Source organism: Poecile atricapillus, chromosome 3 (assembly GCF_030490865.1).
Source record: "Poecile atricapillus isolate bPoeAtr1 chromosome 3, bPoeAtr1.hap1, whole genome shotgun sequence".
Taxonomy (NCBI): domain Eukaryota; kingdom Metazoa; phylum Chordata; class Aves; order Passeriformes; family Paridae; genus Poecile; species Poecile atricapillus.
Window position 1 is genome coordinate 104,351,229 of NC_081251.1, and position 23,890 is coordinate 104,375,118.

Consider the following 23,890-nt stretch of genomic DNA (forward strand, 5'->3'; position numbering starts at 1 on the left):
GTTTGAATGCACAGCAAAGGAAATTGATCACTTCTGATTTCAATCTACACATCTCATTCAAATAGGCTGCAGAGTAACTCTCTGAAGATTTTAATCTAGTGACCTAGGCACCAAAAGATGCCTCCCAGACAATGGTAATTCTTCATTGCATTGACTGATTTCCCAGCAGTAGGAAAGAGATAAAGATTTTATATATTTATTTTGGAACAAACTACAAGAAACAGCTAAAAAGAAATTGACTAGGACCTACCTGCATCTGTGAAGTTTGCATCTAAAATATTCAAATATACCTATCAAGATATCTTTGTCATGTTGGTGATAAAATTGTTACTCTTGGTAATAAAGCCAAATCTACAATTTAATGTGCTTGGGGTGAAAAAAACATCAGCTTTTTCGTGTTGGGAAAACCTTCCCCCATGCCAGTTTGGTATTAAATACACTCATTATGGGTTGTGATAAACAAGATGTTATCAAGGAGATTTCCACATGCTGCATTATTGCTGTTTCTTGCATTATTTCTAAGCAGAGTGGACGAGTCAGGGTTGCTCCTGCCAGTCCACACGTATGCAGGAGGACTCAGCTTCCTCCAAGAGGCAAAGACCAAAGGCAAAAGGTCTTGCAGCATCCTCTAGGAAAGATGGGCTTGTCAGTGTCTGCTTGACCCCATTCTTCATCCTGCTATCATCATGAAATCCAGGAGAAAGGGTGCAATTCTAACCAGGTGTTACCTGGAATTCTCATTTCCAATGGTGGCCAGTGGATGTTTCTGTCTGTCCCAAAATTATGAGGTGTATCACCATGAGGGATCTTTACTTACAACTACTGTCTCTACCAAGAGAGGTAGAAATTTAGTAGTGGGAGCAAGAAAGGCAATTTTTCTTCCCAGTTCTGTTTAGAGAGCTGTGTCTGACTTGGATTTGGACTTTTTGTGGCTCATTGATCTGATGAAGGGATTGTGGAGAGTTCACTTTACACAGATCCAAACCAAGTAGCTTCTCCCAGCAGTTCCCTTTGCTCTAACAAGGATGTGCTGCAGAAGCTGGCAGTGGTCCTTGGGCTGATAATGGCAGAGAGCACACTCCAAATCCTCACAGGTGTGATAACCCAGGAAGTGGGATTTGGTCCAGAGACATGTGGGACTTTGTACTAACTTAAATAGTAACTGTCCCAGCCTGAGATTTCTGAATTTAATTCAAGACACCACACTCAGTCACTGTCCCAAAAGTGTCCTCATTCCTCGACCTTGTCACACAGATGGCAATGTTCTGAGCAGGTTTCTACAGGCTGTAGCTAATTAAGCAATTAATTAGGAGCCCTGGTTTACACAGAAGCTACTGTAAAGCAAGAACTTCTGTGATCTTATGGGACCTTGTCGCAGTGTTGGTCCCAAGACTGTCCAAATTATCTGTGCTAAAGATTCAGCATGTTCACCTGAGCGTCACCTGGGCCTTTCCTGATGTGTCCTCAGGATGTCACACATATTTGAAAGATTCACTTTATTAAATGTGGTGCAGACCACGTTGTCCTGTGACATTCAGTGCCTCTCTCTGTGTAGCTGAGTGCACAAATTTCTTGTTTCTCAGCACATTCAGTATCCCCCACAGTCAAAATCCATATTTAAATCCCAAGGGCATTGTCTCTTATTTTTACCATATCTGACTTCGTTCTGTCGAAACTTGAGCAATTTTTCCTCAATCAGCCTTGTTTCAAAGCTTCAGATATTGTGATTCTAATTGTGTCAAGTAAGATCTTTCTTCCTAGCAATTTGCAACCTGAGGATCACTGGTAAAATATAGAAATACCACCACTTGTAAACTCTGTCAAAGTGGCTTTCTATTTATTCTGTTCACCTCATGCACAGCAGAATCATGGAGTCTATTCTAGGAGAAAATAAAGGAGAAAAGTCAAAAGTGGAAAAAGGAGAGGCCTGCAGGGAGAGGGCTTGAACCTTGTCCCTGTAACCCACACAAATCATAGGGAGTACTTTTATCAGCTCAAGGGCCCTTTGGTGAATCCTGTAAAACTGTGTCACTGTTAGTTACCATGTGCCAAGGAAAATCCCGACGTCTAGCGGTAAAAAGAAACAAGCCAGAGACAGCAGTACTCTGAAAGGCATAAACAGCTATGCCCAGGGAATCTCACCAGGGCATTTCAGCCAACCCAGATGGAAGGGATGCTCAGTTAAGCAGCCAGAACAAGATCTGCTGCTAAAGGCTGCAGTTAAGTATTTCAGTTGGTGTTTGGATAAAGATATGGTGGAGATATTGCTGATTTGTGTTTGATGATGGAAGTTCTATAAATGGCTCAAAGACCACTTTGTTCTGCTTTGCACAGGCAGGAGAAAGCCTCTCACTTTTCTCTAGTGAATTGATTTCAGAGAGAGGGGACATGTATTTAGTAGAAAGCAAATTAAAGTGTTTTTTTGTTAATGATAAATGGCTGAGCTTAATTTAATTTACTACTAATTCCAAAGAAAGGAACGAGAACCATGATGTCATGTCTTTTTAGCTCCATTCGAATGCTTCATCACTTCTTTTTCTGACTGAAATGACTCATGAAATCATAGACACTACACATGGCAAGGACTTTTAAGTTAATTTTGTCCATCTGTCTGTCATCACCGAGTTCTTATTCAGAATGGTAAACAGGAAACTATGTTAGAGAGAGACACAGTGTCCTCTTAAGCAGTGGGGAGTACTAAAAAACTCTACTCATTTTTGTACATCACCCTGGGTGTGAAAGCAGAGCCCATGAAGTCGATGTGAATGAATTCAATGCCATGTAGCACCGAGTAAGTCTTACATCACTTCTCACAACTGCTTTGTCATGTGTTGTTTTGCTGATTTCCTTTTACATTTAGTGGGCTACTTTTCAGAGCTAATGGCTTTCATGAGTCACTGTGAGCAATAAAGCCCTAGAGCATCCCTGATGGGAGACATCTATGGCTGGGGACATCAGATTGAGGGGTAAAAAATACTGCTGGAAATAAAGGTGATCTGCTGGAAATTCAGAACATGAAAGGCAGCCTTAGAACAAAAGCTGGTGGAAGAGAAAGGGTCTGGTATCACACCCTTTTACAGAACCTGACATCCTCCAACCCTGAAACCGCTAAGAAAAGGCTGAGGGACACACATCAGTGACTTCTCAGGAGCTGCAGTCACACACAAGCCAGCCATTCTCTCTGCCTCTCCTTGCACATTCATTACTGCTGTTCTCACGTCTCTGCTGCCACTGCTGACTGAAAACCCTGCGTGCTCTGCCTGTCCTGAGAGCAGTTCTGTCAGAGCTGGCAGTGTAGCTTTGCATGAGCAAACACCATCACCTACACTGCTGGACAGCTACTTTTTCAAGTTGTTTTATGGCCCATGTGTTGTCTAACACCGTGAGAACCCACAGGAAATCATTATCCACAGAGCAGCACGTGAAAACCCAATCCATCTCCAATAACATATGCCTGCTCAGCTCCCAGGAGCACTTTCACTGTGGCCTCAGCAGCTTGTGGGCATGGGCTAATCCTTCCCTCTGGAGCAGAAGAGACTGGGACAGCTGCTCCCCCCCTCCACGTGGATTCCCTGACTTCCCTGATTAGCTGTCTGTGACAGGGATCTCTGGGAGAGCTCACTGCCTCTGAGCCCCAGCAAGGAAGGATCATTAGCCTGCAGCCTTGTCTGCCTGTGGAAAATCTCTCTTTACCTACCAACAAAGGATAACCATATCAAGACCCAGTTGGACTCCATTAATATGGCTCTGAGGAGGCAAACATCTCTTGACATGAAATTATGTGCCACTGATCATTTCAGCTGCCTGGGCTGCTCATTAGTTCACAAAACAGGGTTTTTTTTCCCCTAGTAAAACATCTTCAAACAGCATCTTTCATAGCCATTGAATCTGCTTCCTTGAGTGTCAGGATGTATGTGGAAGGCTCATTTTTGTACTTTTAGGAGCAGTGATCTCATTTCTGGTGCAAGATCCCAGCTAGGAATAAAGGTATTGAGTTCTTAAACTCATTTTGCCATGGCCTAATAAAATTTATTGAGTTTATATTTTTATATTTTTATATTTATATTTGGGATGTATTGGTCTTGTATTTGGAATTCCCAGTACCCATGGTCCCTTCCACTAGCTGTGCCCCCTCTTCACTCTTTTATCTCTGTAGAGACATGCCACCAAAAGCAATAATGGGCTCCCATGGCTTTGACAGGGCTGATGGTGCTGGATCACCATGAGGGAATATCACAAGGCTTTGTATTTGTGATTTATACAGGCTGCACTGTATGGGTTTACAGCCTAATCTGTGCCCTGCCTGCTCTGCTGGGAGCCATAAAGAAGAAAATCATGTAATAAAAAAACCTTCTGGTCCTGACGTAAAATTCAGCACGATACATCTCTGCCTGTGCCAACTCTTCCTTGCTCCTTTTGCCCACACTTCTATTGTGTGGCACAGCTACCAGGATCATTAAATTCAATGTCTGAAGGGCAGCTGAGGCTCCTCGATGCTGCAGAGCAGAGCAGGGAAAAAGGCTGGAGAAGAGCTGAACAGTGAGAAATTCAGGAATGCTCTCCAAGCATGGGAAAGGCAGGAAGTATTTATATTCTTCTCCACACACACTTCAGGATGACTAAAACACCCTCAGTCCAGGAAGATGGGTTTGATTTCAGAAAAAGCTTTCTAGAGGTAAAGAAGTTGAAATGCAGTATCACTTCACCTGGGCAGAGATGAGCAAAAGGTTTAGATGAACAGCCAGGTATGGCTTTTCAGCTTTTGTAGACACAGATGAAGATCTCTACAGGCTTTTAATTACTTTTCCTTATGCCTGTTTGCTACGCACCAGAACTGTTTTATTAACATGCCTCTTCTCTGTGACTAATTTCAGTGGGAAAAAAAAGCATAGTAATTTTTAATTTCACACAGCAGCAATCAATCTCCTTCTTAAATTAGTTTACCAGCTACTTTGATATCTGGTGCATTTGCAGTCTTTTCCCAATGATCTTATTTACAGATCTTGGGGTTGGTGAGTACTGTCCTGTCTGAGTCTGCTAGCCAACTTTATTAGAAAATGTAGCACCAACGTTCTTGCAAGGCACAGAGGCAGGTGAGTAGGCCTGCTTTTCTGACTCGAATAGTAGCTCATTTCTTCAAAGAGCAGAAAACGTTGGCAGCAAATACCTGGAGCTTCTTTTCTCCCACCATTTCTCTTCAACAAGAGAAAAAAAACCAACAAAACAACTCATTTTTCAACCTAAGAAGTCTTTCCAAACTTCAAAGATCTTACTTAGGATTAAATTCCACTTCTGACATTTCTATGCTTTTTTTATGAAGAAATGGGAAAGAGGTGGGACTGATGGTTGAAAATCACTTTGCAGCTCTGGAAAACCTGCATTATGAGATAAGAGTTCTCCATTTCCCATAAATGGGTGCATTTAAGACTCTAGGATTTAATTTTCTACTTAAGGTCTATACTTTGTTTCTGAGTAATGGGACAGATCAAGACTCCAGGCTGGTTCCTTCTGAATGATTCTTGATATCCATGAAACATTGTATGCATCCTTTGCTTTCAGGTATAATGTCCATTTTGTATGATTTCTCACTTTTTCATGCACTTTCGTGTCCTTCAGCTGGTGACGTCACATGAGACCTCTGTCACAATTTGTATTGTGTTTGTGTTCACTTTGTCTGATGTCATGTTTCTAATGTTTTGGTGAGTTTCCTAGATGGTGACCCTACTGCTTTTTAGGATTGCATTTTTAGGTCTGCATATTTTTAGACTGATATTTAGTTATTTTTTGCTTTATTTTATTAACCCCCCTATACTCTGAAAATACTCAGTAGTCTCCTCCAGAAGGAAGAAGACTTTCAGGGGTTTCTTAATACTCAGTAAACCTAAAGTGACTGTCTAAGAATAGTTACAAATTCATTCTAAGAGGCTGTGTTGATACATTTCTGGCAATCAAAAAGGGTTTGACTGGTCGGAAAGCAGAATGTTTCCTTTTTTTTTCCCTCCCTGCAGAAAAAAGAACTTAAACCCAACAAACAACACCTCAATGAGAACACACTATTCAAAGGAAAACAAAAGGAAACCCAAGTTTCAGCTAAAAGACTCCATGTCTCCACAAAGAATTGCTAGACTGGCTTTCATTTGTATTCTTTAGTGGTGGTAGGAGTCCCTGCAGGAGCATCCTGGAACTTCCTGGCCATGGAGCATCCTGGTGAAGCTGCCTTTGAGACACAGTGGAGAATTGGAACCAAAATATTCTCCTTTTCTCAGAACAGTTTTACACATTCCCAAGAAAATTTTCACAGGGAGCTGTCCTGTTCTGTCAAATGTCATAATGCAGGCAAACAAACATAAAACACATGGAGAAAAAAAATTCCCAGCCAGGCCCTGCTAGTTGTTTCTGTAAATGTCAGGTTCTGCCTCGCAAGTTTACGGGTGAAGAAAGGGCTGTGAAAATTTCCCCCTGGATTCAGTATTCCTGGGATGCTGGGGCTCTATATCTATGTCAGCTGACAGCTATTTCCTCCATTGAAACTTACCCACTTAGAACAGGAGCACTTTTAGTCTGTGCTCTGCCAGCAGTCACAGCTATTTTAATCACCCTCTTTTGCCAATTCTGGATCCTGCACATCGTTTTGACATCCTCTTCAACCAGATCATGCAAGCAGACAGCTGCTTTCAGAGCACCCCTATCTGGAAGGTTGCTCCAAATTACAGAAGGCAGATCTGTTTATTAATATTTAAGATCTGTCACTGACTATGTCACCCAGCCTGATGGTTCTGCTGGGATCTTCACTGCACAAAGGCATGAACAAAGTAACAAAACAAACAAAAGGGATCTGAGATCTCTAAATTGTTCTTTTTCCATGGCAACCTTCCTTGAAGACTAGTAGGCTGTTTGGAGGAAATAGCTTGGTGTACTTTCTCATCCCTTTTACACTTCCCAGGGTATGTTTCCCACTGATGAAAACTTACTGTCCCTTCAAGTGTCCATTCTTAGATGTTATGGAAGCTCATTTTTCCAGACTCAGACTTGCTGAGGAGCAGCAGTACTGCTAATGGAGCAAGCAGTGATCTTCAGCCTTTTGGATGCCAAAGAGGGGTCTCTCCTCCAAGCCTGGCAGCATTAGAGACTATATTTCCAAGGATTCATAGCAAGACATCTGTCATGAGAATACTCTAGTCAATCCTTACTTCAATACCAACAAAGTAGCGTGAACACAGGATTTTGTTTCATAAAATGGAACCACAGAAACAAACTTGTCTGGAGGTGTTCTGTCCTTAGACCACCTCAGGTCTGTCCCACTGAGGTCTGTAACACCTGCTACAAATGCAAAGTCTGCCTTTCCCTCCTCTTCCTCAAACTTCTTGCTATTTTTTTTGTTTTCCCACAAGGATATCTTATTCCTGCTGCCTCTCAGAAGAGTCCATAATGGGGAATTCTATGGATTTTGGAGCCACACTTACCCAGACCTCTTAAAAGAGTTGGTGCACATTGTTTCTGCCTCTCACTTTGTCTGCTGTGGGAGGATGTCCTCACCTCTGTGTTCATGGGAGGAACTTGAGAAAGTCTCTCTGTGCCACTGCACACTAAGGACATGGACAAACCCCAGTGCAGGTTAGGCTGGTGCTTTACCACATCTGTATCCTCTCCCAGCTGTAGTTGTGCCTTGTTACCAAGTGTCCTTGCTCTGAAGAGCTTCCTTTCCACCCACTTATGGTGGAATACCAACCAAAGGAAGAGCAGGTTACCCAGGCTCAAGGCTGGGGCTGGGGGGACCCAGAGCTCGGCCCTGCTGTGTGACCTGAGATGGCGCTTTGGCCCTTGCCATGCACTCTGAGATGAAGGATGCATAGGGCTGATCATGCTCTTTGAAGCAAGACCCCTGACAAGGTGTTCTGCAGTTGTGGAGCGGAAGGTGGGGAGGAGAGCTGGCACAGGCACTGAGAGGTGCCTCAGATCTGGCTGCTGTTGCTACCTGTGTGTCTTTCTAGCAGAAGAGTGTTGCTAAGTTCCCCATGCAGCCCTGGGAGCGTGTCATTCTCTGCGTGGGTGGGTGTAAAAAAGCTGTTGCAGAAAGTTTCAAAAGCAGCTTAGCAGTGTGAAGAGCTGCAGCTCCGGCCCATTTGCAAAGCAGGAATGCCACCTCCGCTCCGCACGGGGATCAGCTGACACCGGCAGGAGCAGCGCCGCTTCTTCAAATGCTCTTGCAATTATTTTCAGTTCTTCACAAAAATTATTTGGCTCAAAACATTGGTCAGTTAATCAGGATCAAGGGAAGGGCAGGATACCACACCTACCACCGGCCCCTGGTGCTGCGGAGAGAGGCTCAGTGCTGACATTCTCATGGGTTTGGGAAGGTTGCTGCAGAATGGAGTGGAAGTCAGATCTGACCAAGTTCTCAATGCTTTTCTGGATCAAAGCACCCTTGCCAGCCCACTCTGTGTTGTGAAGAGACCTTCACATTCTGTTGAATTTGCCAAGAGGAGATTTTTGAGTAAAACACACAAATGACAATAAATTTCAAATTCCAGAGAAGTTAAAGGCCACTAAAGATTGTTCTTTGAGTTCTCCAACTATTTATTCTTGACTCTTCATTGCAGCAGGGTCTCTTATCTTTCTCCTTATCATCCTCTTTCCCTGTCCCAATGCTCTTTGGCATGTTGCCTAATACTGAGCTGGAGAAGGAAGTTTCAGTCTGCAGTCCTGCCCAAAAGGGGAGACGGCACAGAGAAAAGATGGAGCACCACATCCAGCTTACTCTGGAGTCCCACACAGAGCTTTAGTGCCCACCACTGCCAATCTGTCCTGCTGCCCAGGGCTGCCAAAATCACCAGCAGCCGTGGCTGTTCCACACCACCTCCCAGAGATATCAGGAGGCCTTCTGGCTTCAAAACTTCCCCTTTCCTGTCACTCCACTACTTCCCCATCATCCCAGATGTCTCTGGACATTTGAAGGCCCTCTTTCTGGCTGGTGCTTGCCTGTGGGACATATTTGCTGACATTCCCTGAAAGGGTATCATCAGGTGGATACTTTTCTTCAGCCACCAGCACACAGAAACCTCAGAGCATGTCTTAAATCAGTCTCAGCAGCAGGTTTGAAATGTCACCGAGACATTTGCTGAGGGAGTCAGGGACAGAGTCCTGCAGAACCACTGCCATCAGGAGTGGCGGAGCTGTGCCCTGGGAGAGTGATTTCCTATCTCTGCGTGTTTTACTTATGATGCTGCTGTTGGCACAAGAAGCCAAGAAGTCGCTCTGAATGATCAGGAATAACTACTTTGCAACAAGGAAATACCTCCTCCAGCAGCAGACAGCTTTTCTGTAGAGGGAGATAGAAATGTAATTACAAGTGCAATATATCTTTACCTTAGAGTATTTTTGGGGTTGGCAGCCTTGCCACTGCTAGAATCTCCTCTCTGAACTGAAGGGCAGCAGAGGGTCTCAGAGGTCCACACTGTAATAACATTTGCATCCTGTTCCAAAAAGTGCTGGGGCCTTCTGCTATTTTCCAGTGGAAGAGAGAAGTGTGAACAGTTAACTTTGTGCCACTAGGATGCTCTTGATAAAACCTGTGTCTCTTTTACTGCCACCAACACTTGTCCAGGAAAAGGGTCCCTCTTTTCCTAGGATCTCTACAAATCAAAGACCTTGGAAATATTAAGAAAAATGCTTCAGCCTATCCCTGAGGACTTACAATTTTAAAAAAGTGAGACACAGAGAGGGAGAAGAAGGGGACAATGGGAAAGTTCTGGTCACCAAGGCAGACAGTTGTTTTAGGCCTCTGGCAGAGTAGCTGCCATGAAGTCATTAAGCACTGAGCAAATAATTAAAATTGTTGTTCATTAATATTTCAGTGGAATATCTTCAGAGAGGATGTGTTTCAGTCATGAAACTTGTATTAGCCCAGTGAGATGGAGACATGACAGGGAAAGACAGAGGGAAGAGGAAGGAGAAGCAAACAAGCAAACTCTGAAATAATTAATCACCAAATCCTTTTCCACTTGCTTGACTCCCTGCTGAAATCATCTGGTAGATGAATGCAACAGTTTCATCAGACCAGGATAGGTTTTGGGCTTCACTGAGTAACTCCACCTCTGCACTGTGTAAGATACTTTAGCATCCACAATGTTTATATCTTTGCATCCAGACTCTCACCTTGCTTGACTTGTTGCCACCTGTGGATGGGGCCCACCATATTCCATAGCCTTTTGTGTAAAACTGCAACTGAGTGAATCAGACGAGTCTGTTTATCTCCACAAGAAGTAAGAATCGCTCTGAACAACTTCTGAGAAATTGGTCCCCAGAGGCAGAGCAGATCTTCCTTCTCTACTACTCTGCTCTTACTTAGGAACCCACACAGGAGGCGGATTTTAAAAGCAGCTTGGCATTGCCTGCCCCTTCCATCTGTTCCCAGCTGGCTGAGGTCCTGGGAAAACCCTGGCACAAGAAAATCCAAGATATGTATCCTGGGAGCTGTCAGATCCTAAGGGACTCTGGTTCCTAGTTTTCCCCAGGCTGAGGTGAAGCCCATGACTCGTGTACTTTCAGTGTCTCAGCTGATAGATGGACGTTTCTGTGTGGTAGTTTGGCATGTGATCACTGTCAGGAAAAGTGACATCCTGTGTTTAACAAGGAATGAGAGTCTTCAGCTGGGTTTTGCAGAAAAGCAAAAGCAAACTTGAAGCACTCCTTTTCCTGCCTGTGTGTGATGGAGTGATCTTGGACATGAGACAGCCCAAATAAAGGCACTTAGGTGTGAAAGGATATTTCCTTCCTAGATGCTGCCATCCTGCCAGATGCCCAGGGTAGTACACCCTGCTCCCCATACCTTAAAAGAAAGGGACTGGATAACGAGAAGCAGAATCCTTTAAACCTGAGGAGGGGGCCTGCCCTGATTCCCGAGGTTTGCATTTGACAGGATGAGTCCTCTGTTCAACCAGGGTGTCCCACCGAGGCTTTTATCCCTCTTCACACAGTGCACCATATGGATCTGCTGCTCCCGCAGGGAATGTGTTTGTGCATTCCTGCCTCTCCCCAGCCATCCCCTCAGTGCAGGATGTGCAGGCAGGGACACAGACAAACAGCCCTGCACACAGGGAGCTGCAGCAGCTGCTGCTCAGGCTTGACCCACCTGCTGCTACACAAGCCAACAGGCTGGAGAGCAGAGCTCTTGATTCCTGTTATTCATTTCTTTTGGCATAAACATCCAAGCCAATTAAATCACAGATGAGGAGACACTTCCTATATATATGCAAAAGAATGAGAGGGAAAGAGAAAAGAAGCAGACTTCATGGCTTTGTTTTGATACACTGGAAAAAATTTATATTAAAAAACTTGAGCAGGTTGTTGATGACTACTGAGAGGCACGAAGAAAGATCCTTGTTAGCAATCTCTGCTCTCCCTGTTGGGCAATGAGGACTTATGTTTGTGTGCTAATGGGTTTCCACCGAGGAAAAACCCAGCTCCTGTGAAGCAGTTTGTTAAAGGGAGAAGAGACCCCTGGGATGGCCGCTTTCTTCCACCAGCTATGATCAAAGCAGCAAATATTCTGACTTGGGGCCCTGGGAAGCAAAAATGAAGTGGTCCCAGAGTGCCAATGTAGGAAGTGGTGCAGCACTACAGCATCCTATTCCTTTCTCTTAGTACAGCAATAGGAGATCCTGGCAGCAAGGCTGCATGGAAAAAACAATGTCATGAGCATTACTGGAGATTGTCATGAGATGCTGGACAAAAAGAGCACTGGAGTTAGAGAATCCTTGGAGATCCATGCCTCAAGGCAGTTTACTTTCTTTCTGGAGTCAAGAATAGAAGCTGACTCAGGCACAATGGAGGCACATTAGCAGGATGTTCTTGAAATCATGGAACTTAAACCAGCAGCTCTGTGCTACAAGACCTGCCAGGCTCCCTCATTTACTCTTTTTCTTAATTCCCTGCAGTGAGGGATCTCTCTGGTCTCCCTGTGATGCAGGCAGATAAACAGTTGGGGGAAGCTGTTCTTTGTACTCGGGCAGGTGACTCATTCTTCAACAACATCATTTCTGGAGAAATGCCCTGATTTATCTATCACCAGCTTTCTGCCCTGCTCACTGTGCAGTGGAAGGATGGGCAAAGCCTTTCTGGCTGGCTCTTGGCACTGCTGGGCTCCTTGCAGCTGCACACCTGTCTTCTGCACACCTACAACTCAGCTCTTCTGTGGGGGAAGAGATACATCTCCCTGAATGACACCCACACTCGTGCAAACCCTGCCCATTGAAACCCAGCAGCGCCTGCCTCTAAGTGCTGCAGTTGTAGGAGGGAGGGCTTTTGTTTACAAGAGATTTGGGGCTGGTATCTGCCAGCGTGACAACTCTGGGATGTGTTTCTGCTGGAGAACATGGAGTTCTTGTCTTGCAGTTGCTGAGTCATAGAAAAGGCAGAGCAGTAATTTTAGGGTGCTGACAGCTTAACACAAGGTTAGACTTTCCATTTCCATGCCAACGGCGGTGGTGACGCATAGCAATTAATTGCTCCAGGTCAGCTGGTGAACTTTTCCCATTGTGAAAAATGGGATCTTGTTGAATCTTCCTAGACTGAGTATGGAGTTGAATCCAGAGATTCCAGAACACGTGCTCCAGTTTCTTCAGCCAGTGCTACTGGTGCTGGTAGATGCTGATGGGTGTCTGGGTACGGTGCCTGTATACGGAACATTTCTTTCTTCTAATTCTTTCTTTCCTCATCCAAGGATGGTTTTGGAGACTAGGCAGGAAGGATGCCAGATATTGTCTTTGTACTGCAGTGATCACACTAAGTAATGCAATTACCAGGTCTCCCCCACAGAATGAGCATCCTGGACAGGAATGATTTCCTTAGTGTCTCCCTTCTCAGCTCTGTGTTTTCCAAAGTGCATGCTCAAGTCTGCAGGCAGCAGCAGGGACAGAATATCCCCTAGGTCCAGAACCCCTTCCCAGGGGTTCATTCACTTAAACCTTCCAGCCCTATCAAGAGGAGTTAATTCCTCAGTAGGATCACATCTATGCAGAAGAAACATATGCTGACTACTGAAAATCAATTAAAAGTTGAATGCTGAATCACCCAAATAAGAATTTATGCACCAAATTTTTGTTGATTTGTTAAGATTTTGTATATATATTAGTATATTTGTATACACACACACACATATATATAATTTCAGAAAAGAGTTTCTTTGAGAAGTTTATTGTATCAGAAGGTGTCCTAAAATATTTTGGAAGTATTTTCTCATCCCATATCAATACATTTTCAAGCAGATCAAAACAAACATTTTTTTTCAATTGGAAAGAAACTTATCATCTGCAAGGTTTAGTTAACATATATTTATATAAACACAGAAAAGCTCAGAGCCACAAAAAATAGTTCAAAATTTGTATGGAAACTTCAAAAATTAATTTCCATAATTATAAAAGGATTCTGATGGCATACATTTGTGTTCAATATATTTTTTACTGTGTTTTCTGCTTTTGGTCAGAAAGAAATGAAAATTTTCATGCCAGTCCCTTGCCTTTATCTCTGATTAATCTTCAGTAGAGTTAGACTTTAAAAAAATTATTAAATGGTCTCTCTCTTCTTTTCTTCTCTTCTAGAAGTTTAAAAACTTTCCTTCTGCATTTTTATCTTCTGGAATGTCACAGTTGTATTTTTCATGCAATTAAATTAATTGAGAAAATTAGATATTTTGTTTTATATGGGAAGGAGTTGTTAATAATTTTCATCAGAAGAGAAAGAGAACACATTAATTTTTTTTAATTAAAAAACCAAAACAAACACCTAAGTGTCTGCAAGAAACAGACAGTTTTGTCCAGGGTTGTCCTCTGTCACTGCTCAGAGGGAATCCCAGAGCTTTGAGACACCTGAAACACAGATTTTCTGACACTTAGCTGGGTTTGCTACTGTTGTCTGGCTGGGAGCCAAGGTCAGGAGGCAGGAAAATGCTGACTGAGAGCAGGCAGGTGCTGCTCCTCTTAGGGATTGTCTGTGGATACAAACAGAAGGAACTGAAGCTCCTGGGGTCCTACTCTTATTTTTGTGGACTGGGCTTTGTGGTGCCAAGTTTTTGACACTTTCTACTTGCTCTGGGGACTTCAGACCACCAGGAGTTTTCTGGAGTTGAATTTAGGGCTTCCTGATATTTATTTTTCTCCTATTATCATCTATCTTCAGTGTTTCCTAATATGTCAAGTGCATCCTTCTAACACCAGATCCAGATTAACTGAGTCACTTTCTTCTTGACACACATTAGTAAAGCTCCTTGCACCTTTTCAAAACCTAAGTCTTTCTTTGCAAGGAAGAAGAGCCTTGCTCATACCCTGCAAAGTGATATATTGCAGAGCTGGCTGATACAAAAAGCTCAGTGCAAACTGATTTGCATCTTAAAGCAATAAAATTAAACCAGCAAATATTCTGTGTAGACACTTTCCTAGTGACCCTGTGATTTAGATTTCTCTCTAGCTGATGTTAAAATAAAAGTTTAGTGGAATCCACATACCTTGCAGAAGCCTGAGTTTGCTGAAGACTCTACTTTCCTTGCAGGATTTTTCCAGTGAGAAGTGTGTAAAAGACACAGATTCTCTCTAGAGGATCTTGCAAGCTCAGGAACAATGTGATTTTCGAGCCCCATTTTGTAGCCACTTTGAAAAACCATTAATTCTTCCATTGTATCCAAAGGAGAATTTGGTCTCAGACCTTTGGAGAAAGTTTCCAGCTTTTCCTAGTGTTGTGATCCAGTGGTGAGAGATGTCCCTGCTGGAGTTAATGTGTAAATAATACCACATGCCAAAGTCAATAATACAGACTGTAATTAATAGTAAATATGAGGTAGAGAGATAGAAAGAAATAGGAAAGATCAGGGGGTGAGAGAGATCAGGTGAAAGGTAATCTCCACCTGTGGATCCAGAAGCATCCTGTTGGTCCTTCTTCACCCTTCTTGGTGGGGGGGAGGGTCCCAGAGAGTTGTTTTTCAGGGGATTCCACCTTTTCATCTTCCCAGTTCTGTGTATCCACGGAGCACAGATTCCATTCCCATCATTTAAAGCGATATGTGGATCAGCAGTTGCTTCCTTTCTGACATCATGCCACAGGGGGAAGTTTTGTCCTAATCAGATACATCTTCAGGCCTGGAATTTCCTGTGACAAATTTCTGCCACCTGTGCTTATTTCAAGTTGCCACTGTGGTGACTTATGGCAAGGTCCTTCCGTGGCCTTGGACAGTGTTCAATTTCTGTTTTGACAGAAATTGAAGGTGACCTGCTAATGTTAATTCAGGCAGGAGTCTAAGTGGGATGTATCCCTGCTGAAGTTGTTTGCCTGGCAATAGTGTTGCAGGACCACCAAGCTCTTAATTGTCTGGTGTTCTCTCCAGTAATACAGCATATTGACTAAACATTCTGGCCTAGTGAAGAGATGGTTAAAACACCCACAGCCTGTGGCTCTCCTTGTCCTTAGCATTTTTTTCCTGATGCATTGAAAGTGCTGAGAACCTATGAACAACTTTTTCTCAATATTTGTCTGTCAGGCATTTTTTCTCATATCCCACTCAACACAATCCATGGAGTATGTTTATTGTTCCCTATTAATCACCCCTCTGGCCATGAAGCTACTTGTGTTTGCCTGCTAAAGCCAGCTGCATCACTTATGCTGTGTCTTCAGGAGAGAGGGAGAAAAGAGGATTAAGTTTTAAAGAAAAAAAAATGTAATTCAAGAAAAAAAAAATCTGATCATTTTTTTCTTTTTCCCCATTGCTGGGTTTTTTGCAGACATTGAGAAAGTAGAGGAATGGAAATGGGAAAAAGGCTTTCCTATGAAAGAGATAATCTTCATTATTCGATCTTTGGTGACTCTTTTGAAAAGCTGAGTTCATACAAGGTAAACAGAAAGGGAGATGAAAAAGTTGCCTCACATTCACTGTCAGGTGCAGCGGAGTCCACAGTGCCCGATAAATTCTTACCCTTGCAGTTAACATATCAAATTACAAAATGTTTCTCAGGAAACAGCTTGGGATGGATCTCCTTCCTAGAAAAATGAAGCCACGTTGATGAGGATCAGAGGAATTGCAGACTTTGCAGGCTGGTTTGGCAAATTATATTCCCAGGAACAGCCCTGCAGGGACAATTCCATATAACTGGTGTGGTACTCACCACTTGCTCTAGGAAAAAACAAACTCTCCTAAGGAAACCAGTTCTGCCAATTACAGTTCAGAAAGTGCTGTTCTGAAAGTCCTCAACACATGAAACTGGGAGTAGATAAACAGTGTGATATAGATTACACATAGGGATATCATGGTGGTTATAATACCAAAAAAAGTAGCTGGGAAAGCTACTGTGATCAACAAATGAGTGAATCTTACCTCAACAGTTCTTAGTCTTATCTCAAAAATCATTAATATGGTGGGAGACTTTATAATTCCCAGAGATTTAGTTTTCAGCTCTGGAGGGACACCCGTGGGTGAGGAAACTGATGAACTAATTCTCTGATCAAATCTCTTCCTGTCAGGAGGAGAAACCACCCCAGAGACACTTTTAAAACTGTGCCTATTGTCTTTACCTTATTCTTCCCCAAAATGTGGCTCAGAGTGCCCAAGGCAGAAACTCCCATCACTCTTGCCTGTTCCAAGGGTGGGAGGTGAGGATCGAGGACTGAGATCTTCTCTGGCAGCAGTGAGCAGCATCCCCCACCCTTTCCCGTGCTGTGTGACTCATGCTGGGGGGAAGAGACCTGTTATGAATGTAAAAAGACAGGGCTGGTTCCCTCTCATTTGGTACTGTGGACATACCGCAGGGAGGAGCAGTAGGTTTGGATCGGGACAAAGAGAATCTGCTCTCTACAGAAACCTTAAGTAACAAGTTAGAGGTAGAAAGAGACGAATGCAGCTTTCCCCAGAACCCCCCTCTAGCAGGGCCTTCAGCAGAGCCCTAACAAAGTCATCACAGGGTTCTAAAAGCCCTGCTTTTCCTTGTGAAACAAAGAGGAGACTTTCTTTCTCCAGGCATATTTGTGTATAACAGATTGTGAATAACTTGCAAAACTTTGCACAACAGCAAGGAGTTTTAAGTCTCTGAATTTGTATGTGTAAACTGGGCTTCCCAGCTGTCATCTTTTCCAAATTTTCTTCTCTTTCATCACAAAACATCTGCTTGAGGGCTAGAAGCAAAGTGGAAGGGCAAAATCATCTTCTTTACCATAAACATCCAAATTTCTGTATATGCCAGGAAAAAAGAATTGCCTTTGTATTTCAGGCTGAGGTCTCATTCTCTCCAGTGCAATCAAATGAACAGCTGTTGCTGTGAAGCTTGTCTAAAAACATCTCTCTGCATTCTGCTCATTCAGGTCTTTTATGCCTGCTGTTCCCATTATTGTGCTCTTTTTCCAAGTGTTGAATTTTCACTCGGACATTTATAGTTTTATCTCTACTCAAAGACACAATCAAATGCCACAGGCAGCACCAGCCAGGGGCTGAATCATATCTTTGCCTATGCCTTGTTTTCAAATTCCAGCAGAATACTTTGACACCAAAATGGTCCAATGGCTGAAACCCAGATTTTATGAAAGTTGAACATGCAAAAGAGACAGACTCATGCTGGTCTTCATTTACACCCTCATCCCCCCCATTCACACTCTATTCTCTTGAACCTTTCATGGATCTCCAGAGATAAATATTCTCAGCATATCTCCTTCCACAAATACAGCACCATTTTCTTTGGTGGCAGTAGAAGTACCATTTCTCAGGCCACTGCTTTTCACCTGCCACATTACTGTTCAGGAGCCTGGCAGGAAATTGTAAAGGCAGGAGATTAACATGATATTGCAGGGAAAAGGAGATGCTCACAATGCAGGAAATGCCACTTGAAAGGCTGGATGAAGAGAGGTCAGATTAAACTACAGAGGGACTTAAATTGTTTGGATCTGTTTGGAAGTACCTGCATTTCAGGTGACACCTGCTCCCCATTGTTTCCTCAGTAAGTTACAGATGCAGAAGGTCTGTTTGAGATTCATGTCCATTCCCTGGGCCATCATTCCAGCAGAAATTGCAGAAACTTCTGGAAGAGCTCTTTGCCACCACAGGCTGAACTTTCCATAATACCGTGGGCATAATGGAATTTTCAAACGCCTGGAGGAGCAAAGAACAACTTGTCCTTTATTTAGTTCTTAATTTCTGCCTGTGGAGCTGTTTGGTTGGACTGCATTGTCCCTTTGATGCTCTCCTCAGGACTGAAAATGAATCTGCCATGTCCCAGTCCCTGCGCTGAGTGTCTGTCAGCTCCATGCTTTCCCCAGCTGACTGGCACCCCCCTGCTGGCATTGTCAAGGTTCAGAGCCAGATCTTGATTTCACCCTTCACCCGTCCATGCCTTCAGCTAAAACCCTGGAGTCTCATCAGTGGAAATAAATTGCATAAGCCTGAAGGTGGAATTACTGCACAAAAATTGGCGTTCAGCAGAAGTACAAGTTCAGGCAAGCTGAAAAGAAGAGACAGAGAGTTTGGCTAGAAGAAAGATAGAAGACACAGGACCAGAAGCATCATTTGTATGAGCTACTCCTCATTCTGTGCCAGTTTTTTTGCATGTCACTTGAAGAAGTAAAACTCAGAATCTGGCCAGTGGCTGCATGGAGCCTGTGCATCCCTGGCCTTTCTGGCTCTTTGTTCCCATGAAAAGTGAAAAGAAATCCTTTCACCACCTTACCAAAGGGGTCAGGATAATCTCTTCGCCTCCTGCATGGAGCCAATCCTGCTCCCCAGCCTCTGGGAGATGAGGCAAGATTAATAATTGTGATCAGTGTGCTTCTTGTTTCCAGATACTGTGTACCAAAAGGTATTTTGAGAGCATGATATATGAGTCACTGTGGGATGCAGCAGAATGTTTTAGCCTTGCAGCTTGGAGGTACATTATTCATCTTCTCTTGGCCAGTAAAACGTGCAGCCCAGAGACACCCTGAAAATGGTTTGCAGAAGCTCAACTTCAACCTCCAGGGAAGTTCCTTGAAAGTGTTTCTTAAAAATACATTAATTTTTTCAGTTAAACAAAAGAAGATAGTCCTTCCAGATCTCCTTACCTCTTCTTCCCCCACCCCTCCTCACCTTTCTGGCTTACTTCCAAAGCCTCTAAAGAGAAGATTGTTTGGTGGCTGGTATTTGCAAAAATCCCTGTTTTCAGCCTCATAGAACCAAACATTCATCACAGCCTGTGTCCCTGCCCCTATCCAAAGGCTGCATTAAATGTTACATTCATCGTCTGGATGCCAGCCGCAGCCTTGCCAGGGAAGGGAAGCAGTGAATGGACAGAAGTACTATAACACTCCACAGACAACACAGTTTTAATCAGGAAAACCACTAATTTTTGCAGCAACTGTCAAGCACGTTAGAAAAAGTTGAGACACTTGTTATTGAGATGTGTAGATCAATGAGTCTGTAGTGAATTAAACTCTTGTTGGTAGAGCATTTGGGTCTTCATTTTTGCACCAGTCCTGGCTAGACTGTTATCTGAAACAGATGTTGCTGAAAAAAAGCTATGGAAAAGGTGGTGCATATTGGTGAGATTTGGCTCTTTGATCTACATAAGACATTTCTCGACTTCATGGATTTTGCCAAAGCACAGACATCTTTCATGGAAAAGTCAGCAGGAAGTAATTTCTTTGTGTCAACCATGAAATGGGATGGTCGAATTCATCCCAAAAACAAGGGACTTTCTCAAAGTGATCAAAACCACCAAAGAGCTGATCCCTGTAAAAAAAAAGAAGAAAATCAAGAAAAACTGTTCATGATTTGCTAGATGCTAAACTATTGCTTTTGGCTTTGGTTGCATTTTGTTTGGTAAGTATTTTCAGATCCTTTTAGCTTAAACCTGCAGAAAGGCTGTAATTTTCATATAATGACATTGAGTAGTAATGTGAGGGTTTTGCTAATTAGGGAATAGCATCAAAGAATTTTCTTATTACTTAGTAAATTCTTTCAGACTGCTCTTTCACAGATGAAAGCTGGTTTCTGTGTGGTTGGTTTCTCCATCTCAATGTAATTCTTTCTGACTGGAATAAAGAAGAACTGTAAGATTGTCCTTCCTGTGTGCCCTTACCAACACAGTCTGCAGTTTAAATTCCATGTAGGAGGGATTTAATTTTCCTAAATCACAAAATATGCATTAAGTTAAGAGGAAAAAAAATGCACTTAGATTAGGTAATTTGTTGGAAACTGGAATTTCTGTGAAGGCGCGGGTGTGTTCCCCAAGAAAAATCACTCTATATCATAATGTCTGGAGCTGCATAATTCAAAAACTTCATGGCAGCACATGACTAATACAAGACATCTGTTTTTGGCTGGGTGAACATTTTAACAAGAAACTGGATTTTCACCATAGATCCAATCCTTTCACAAAGGTCAGGGCTGTCCTCAAAGAGTTCATCAAGGGAAAAAGCCCTGTTCATTTTGAGTAGGCTTGTTGCTGTGCTGAAGATCCGATCAGGAAAAGGGCTACTATTATTTGAAAAATCAGCCTTCTGAATACTTTTGGGTCTTTCAACTAATTATTTTTGGTAAATCCAACCTCATCTATTGAAGCAATCAAGATATACTGTCAAGTTTTCAAATTATTTGACATTTTGACTAATGTCAAATGTTTCTTTTCCCTTTGACTTCCCATCTATTTTTAGGTGAAGAAATGCTGGTTTAAAACTTCACAAAGTTTCATTTAAAAGAGGTCAACCCAAATGTTGCAGATTTTTCTGTTACATAAAGTGACATTTCAGGAATGCCAGTTTGAAAATGTTCTATCATTTTTAAACTTTCCCTTCATCTTCCAGGGTTGAACTTCGGTTTATCCAAAAGTTCTGTTATATTCATTGCTGGGCATTTACCTCAGTCTAGCTTCAGTAAACGTGAACCTTCCAAATCAAGACTGGTTCTGTGGTGGGCAGCAGGTGCATGAGGAAAGTCTCTGAGGGGAGGTGAAGGACCAGCTCTTTTTAAAGCCTTCTCTGCTTTCCTTGCCGACGCTTTTTAAGAGACCCTAACGCGATCCCAACGGCACAATCCCTGGCATTTTTTAAAGAAGGGATCTTTCAAGTCTTTGGTGGTTCCAGACAAGATCATGAAATCTTGTTGCCCTACTGAGAGGCTTTGCAAAGTGAGCAGGATATCTTCCCCACATAAACCAAAGGACATGACAGCAGGTGTGCAAACCTGTGTTATTTCTATCTTGATGTTTTGAAACAGCTCCCTCCAGCCTGCAGCCTCGCCTGTATTGTTTGATATTGTTTCTGCCTGAAAAATTCATAAAGCATTATGCTTAAAAAATTAGGTTGATGAATGAGAAGAGACAGTTCTCCTAATAAAGTCATTGGCAGAAAGGCCGATCTTATTTTTTTGTGTGTGTGTGGAAGCTTGTCATTTGGCTGCTGCAAACTGGTCTGAGTAGCAAAAAAAAACCAAACAAAAAACCACCAAAAAACCCAAAGACAAAATAGAGTAGTAGATGGCACTGAAGAAGAAAATGTCCCAGCAAATAGATCATTTGTGGAGACACAATTAGACTGTTGAGGATTCCCATTCATTGTAATGAGGGAACAAAGTCCGTCCCAGAACTTACGGAGCTCATTTGCTCATACAAGACCTGTCTTGTAGGTGACAGATCTCTGACTGCCTGCCGGGTGTCCCTGCTTGGTACCACACCATGGCCCATAAAAATGACACCCTCCTTTGAGATGCTGCTGGTTCCATCACCATCTCAGTTGTGCAAATCACCTCATTGGACTAAAAAATGTCTGATTGCCAACCAGTTTAACCTGTCACATCCCAGGATCCTGCTTCAGCCAAGGAATTAGAGTCACATCTTTATTTCCAGGTAAAACAAATAAATATATGACATTGATGTTGTTGTATCTCTTGCAGACAAACAAAGCAGTAGCCAAGGGGGATTTCCACCACGCAAGCTCCAGCTCCCGGCGAGCTCTCTTCCTGGCTGTCCTGTCCATCACAATCGGAACTGGCATCTACGTCGGGGTAGCTGTGGCTCTTATTGCCTACCTGTCAAAAAACAACCATCTATGAGCCTCAGGAAAGGGGGAAGAACCAGCCAACCCAGCTCCTGCACTGCAGAAGTCCCCAGCACATCAGACTGCGTGGTTTTCCAAAAAGAGACAAACACTTTCTGGGGGCAGGTACAGGATTACATGGGCTTGTGCATTGTTGTAGGGTGGGAAGCTGGAGGGGTTGGGGGAAGTTCCACCATTTGTGATGCACAAGTCTTGCTTATCTTCATCAACCCCTGTACAATAAAGGGAAAGAAAGAGCAAAAGAGAGACAAAGAATGAAGAAAAGAAAAAAAAAATAAAAGTAAGGAAGATGGGGAATGTGTGGAGAAGGGTGTTTTGCCTTTGCCTTCTTTTCAATACGGTGTTTACAAGCATCTGGCAAATTGAACTGTTCTCTTAATACCTTCTTGGTCACCTGAACTTTGCAGCCAGCATGAGCTTGTGCTTAATTTGCTTGTTAAGCACGGCACTGAGATCTGGGAAAGCATGGACAGCGACTGGTTCTCTGAAAGAGCAATATAAAAACAAGAAGAAGAACATGGCTTGTTTTGTCTTTTGAACGCAGGACTCATTTGCCTAAGAGTGAATCAGACACCTCAGCGCAGAGTGGTATTGCCTACTCTTCTTGTTGGGGGTAGGTTTCCATGGAAGGAGAAAAGGAAATTAAAAACATTTTTACTTCCTTTCCTTGTTTTTGGATTAAGGTGTGCCCCACAGGCCCACTCAGTGAAGAACAGCTGAAGTTACAACTGCATGACTCGGCTCTGCAGACAGAGTGCAATTTCGAAGTAACATGAGACCCCTTGTAAAATTAATTCCTCCATCCAGTCACATTGTGATAACAGCACTTTACTGTGGCATTATTGCTCATCTGGGCTGCTCCACCTCGCTGTGGAGACCTGCACAGCAGTCAGTGCAAGAAACCTGGGGAAAAATGCAAACTGAAATACTAATAAGTTTTTAATTTAAAAAACACAGTAAAGCATGGGAATTAACCAGAGAAAGGAATGCTTCATACATTTCTGGGGTCCTGCTCATACACAGACCAGTGAATACCACTCTCAGATCAGAAGCTCACAGCTCAGCTGTGCATCAGGGACACAGCATAGCCATGGAGAGACAAATCTGTTCCCCAAAAGGCAGAGCAGTGGTAAATTGTAGGGGAATTGAGCCTTGTCCTTACTTCACTGACTGAAATGATACATTTATTTTCTTCTTTACTTGCTCCTCACACTCAACTGTTTTTTTTTTTTGTCTTACAGATTTCCCTGCAATTATTTTTTTGTCTTACCATTTTGTCCCACCCCAGGGTGTATCAGCATAGACATATATATGTAGCTACATATATATACACACAGAGAGGGGAAAAACAATCAAATCAATGACCATTTTGTTATTCAACTGCCTCGTGTTTTACAAACATGATTTCTTTAAACAAGGATATCATCAAAGACCTTTTCCTCCAACTCTGTATTGTGTGCCATCTTTGCTCTGGGACAGTTTTTTTCTCTTGTTTTATGTTTCCTCTATTTTGGTCTGAATTCTTTTTCGTTTTAGCGGGGGAGAACAAACACATGCAATCCTATTTTTCTGGTAGCTATACAGTTTATTAAAACACATGGTATACAGCTACTGGTGCTTTGTGTGACACTTTTTTTGGGGGTAGATGTGAAGCATTTTCCTGAGTGAAAATTGGCCCAGGACATCCAGTCCAGCTACCTCGAGAGGTGCTTGTATAGACCGTCTCATATTGTCCCTGGACCCAAAAGCCTGTTATACTCACTGACAGGTTTTTTGGCATTGAATTCACAGAACCAGACAATGATTTCAGTGGGACAGGAGCTTAAAAATCATTTAG

General features: G+C 42.9%; 1 protein-coding gene across 1 annotated transcript in view; it reads left to right on the forward strand.

Annotated features, from left to right (window-relative positions):
- SYNDIG1 (synapse differentiation inducing 1) overlaps positions 1-23,662 on the forward strand; it is a 49,014-nt gene extending 25,352 nt beyond the window's left edge. The window contains exon 4 of the mRNA XM_058834522.1: positions 21,890-23,662. Within this exon, the coding sequence (XP_058690505.1) occupies positions 21,890-22,048 (159 nt within the window). The 3' untranslated portion in view covers positions 22,049-23,662. The remainder of the gene's footprint in view (positions 1-21,889) is intronic.
- The last annotated feature ends 228 nt before the right edge of the window (positions 23,663-23,890 follow it).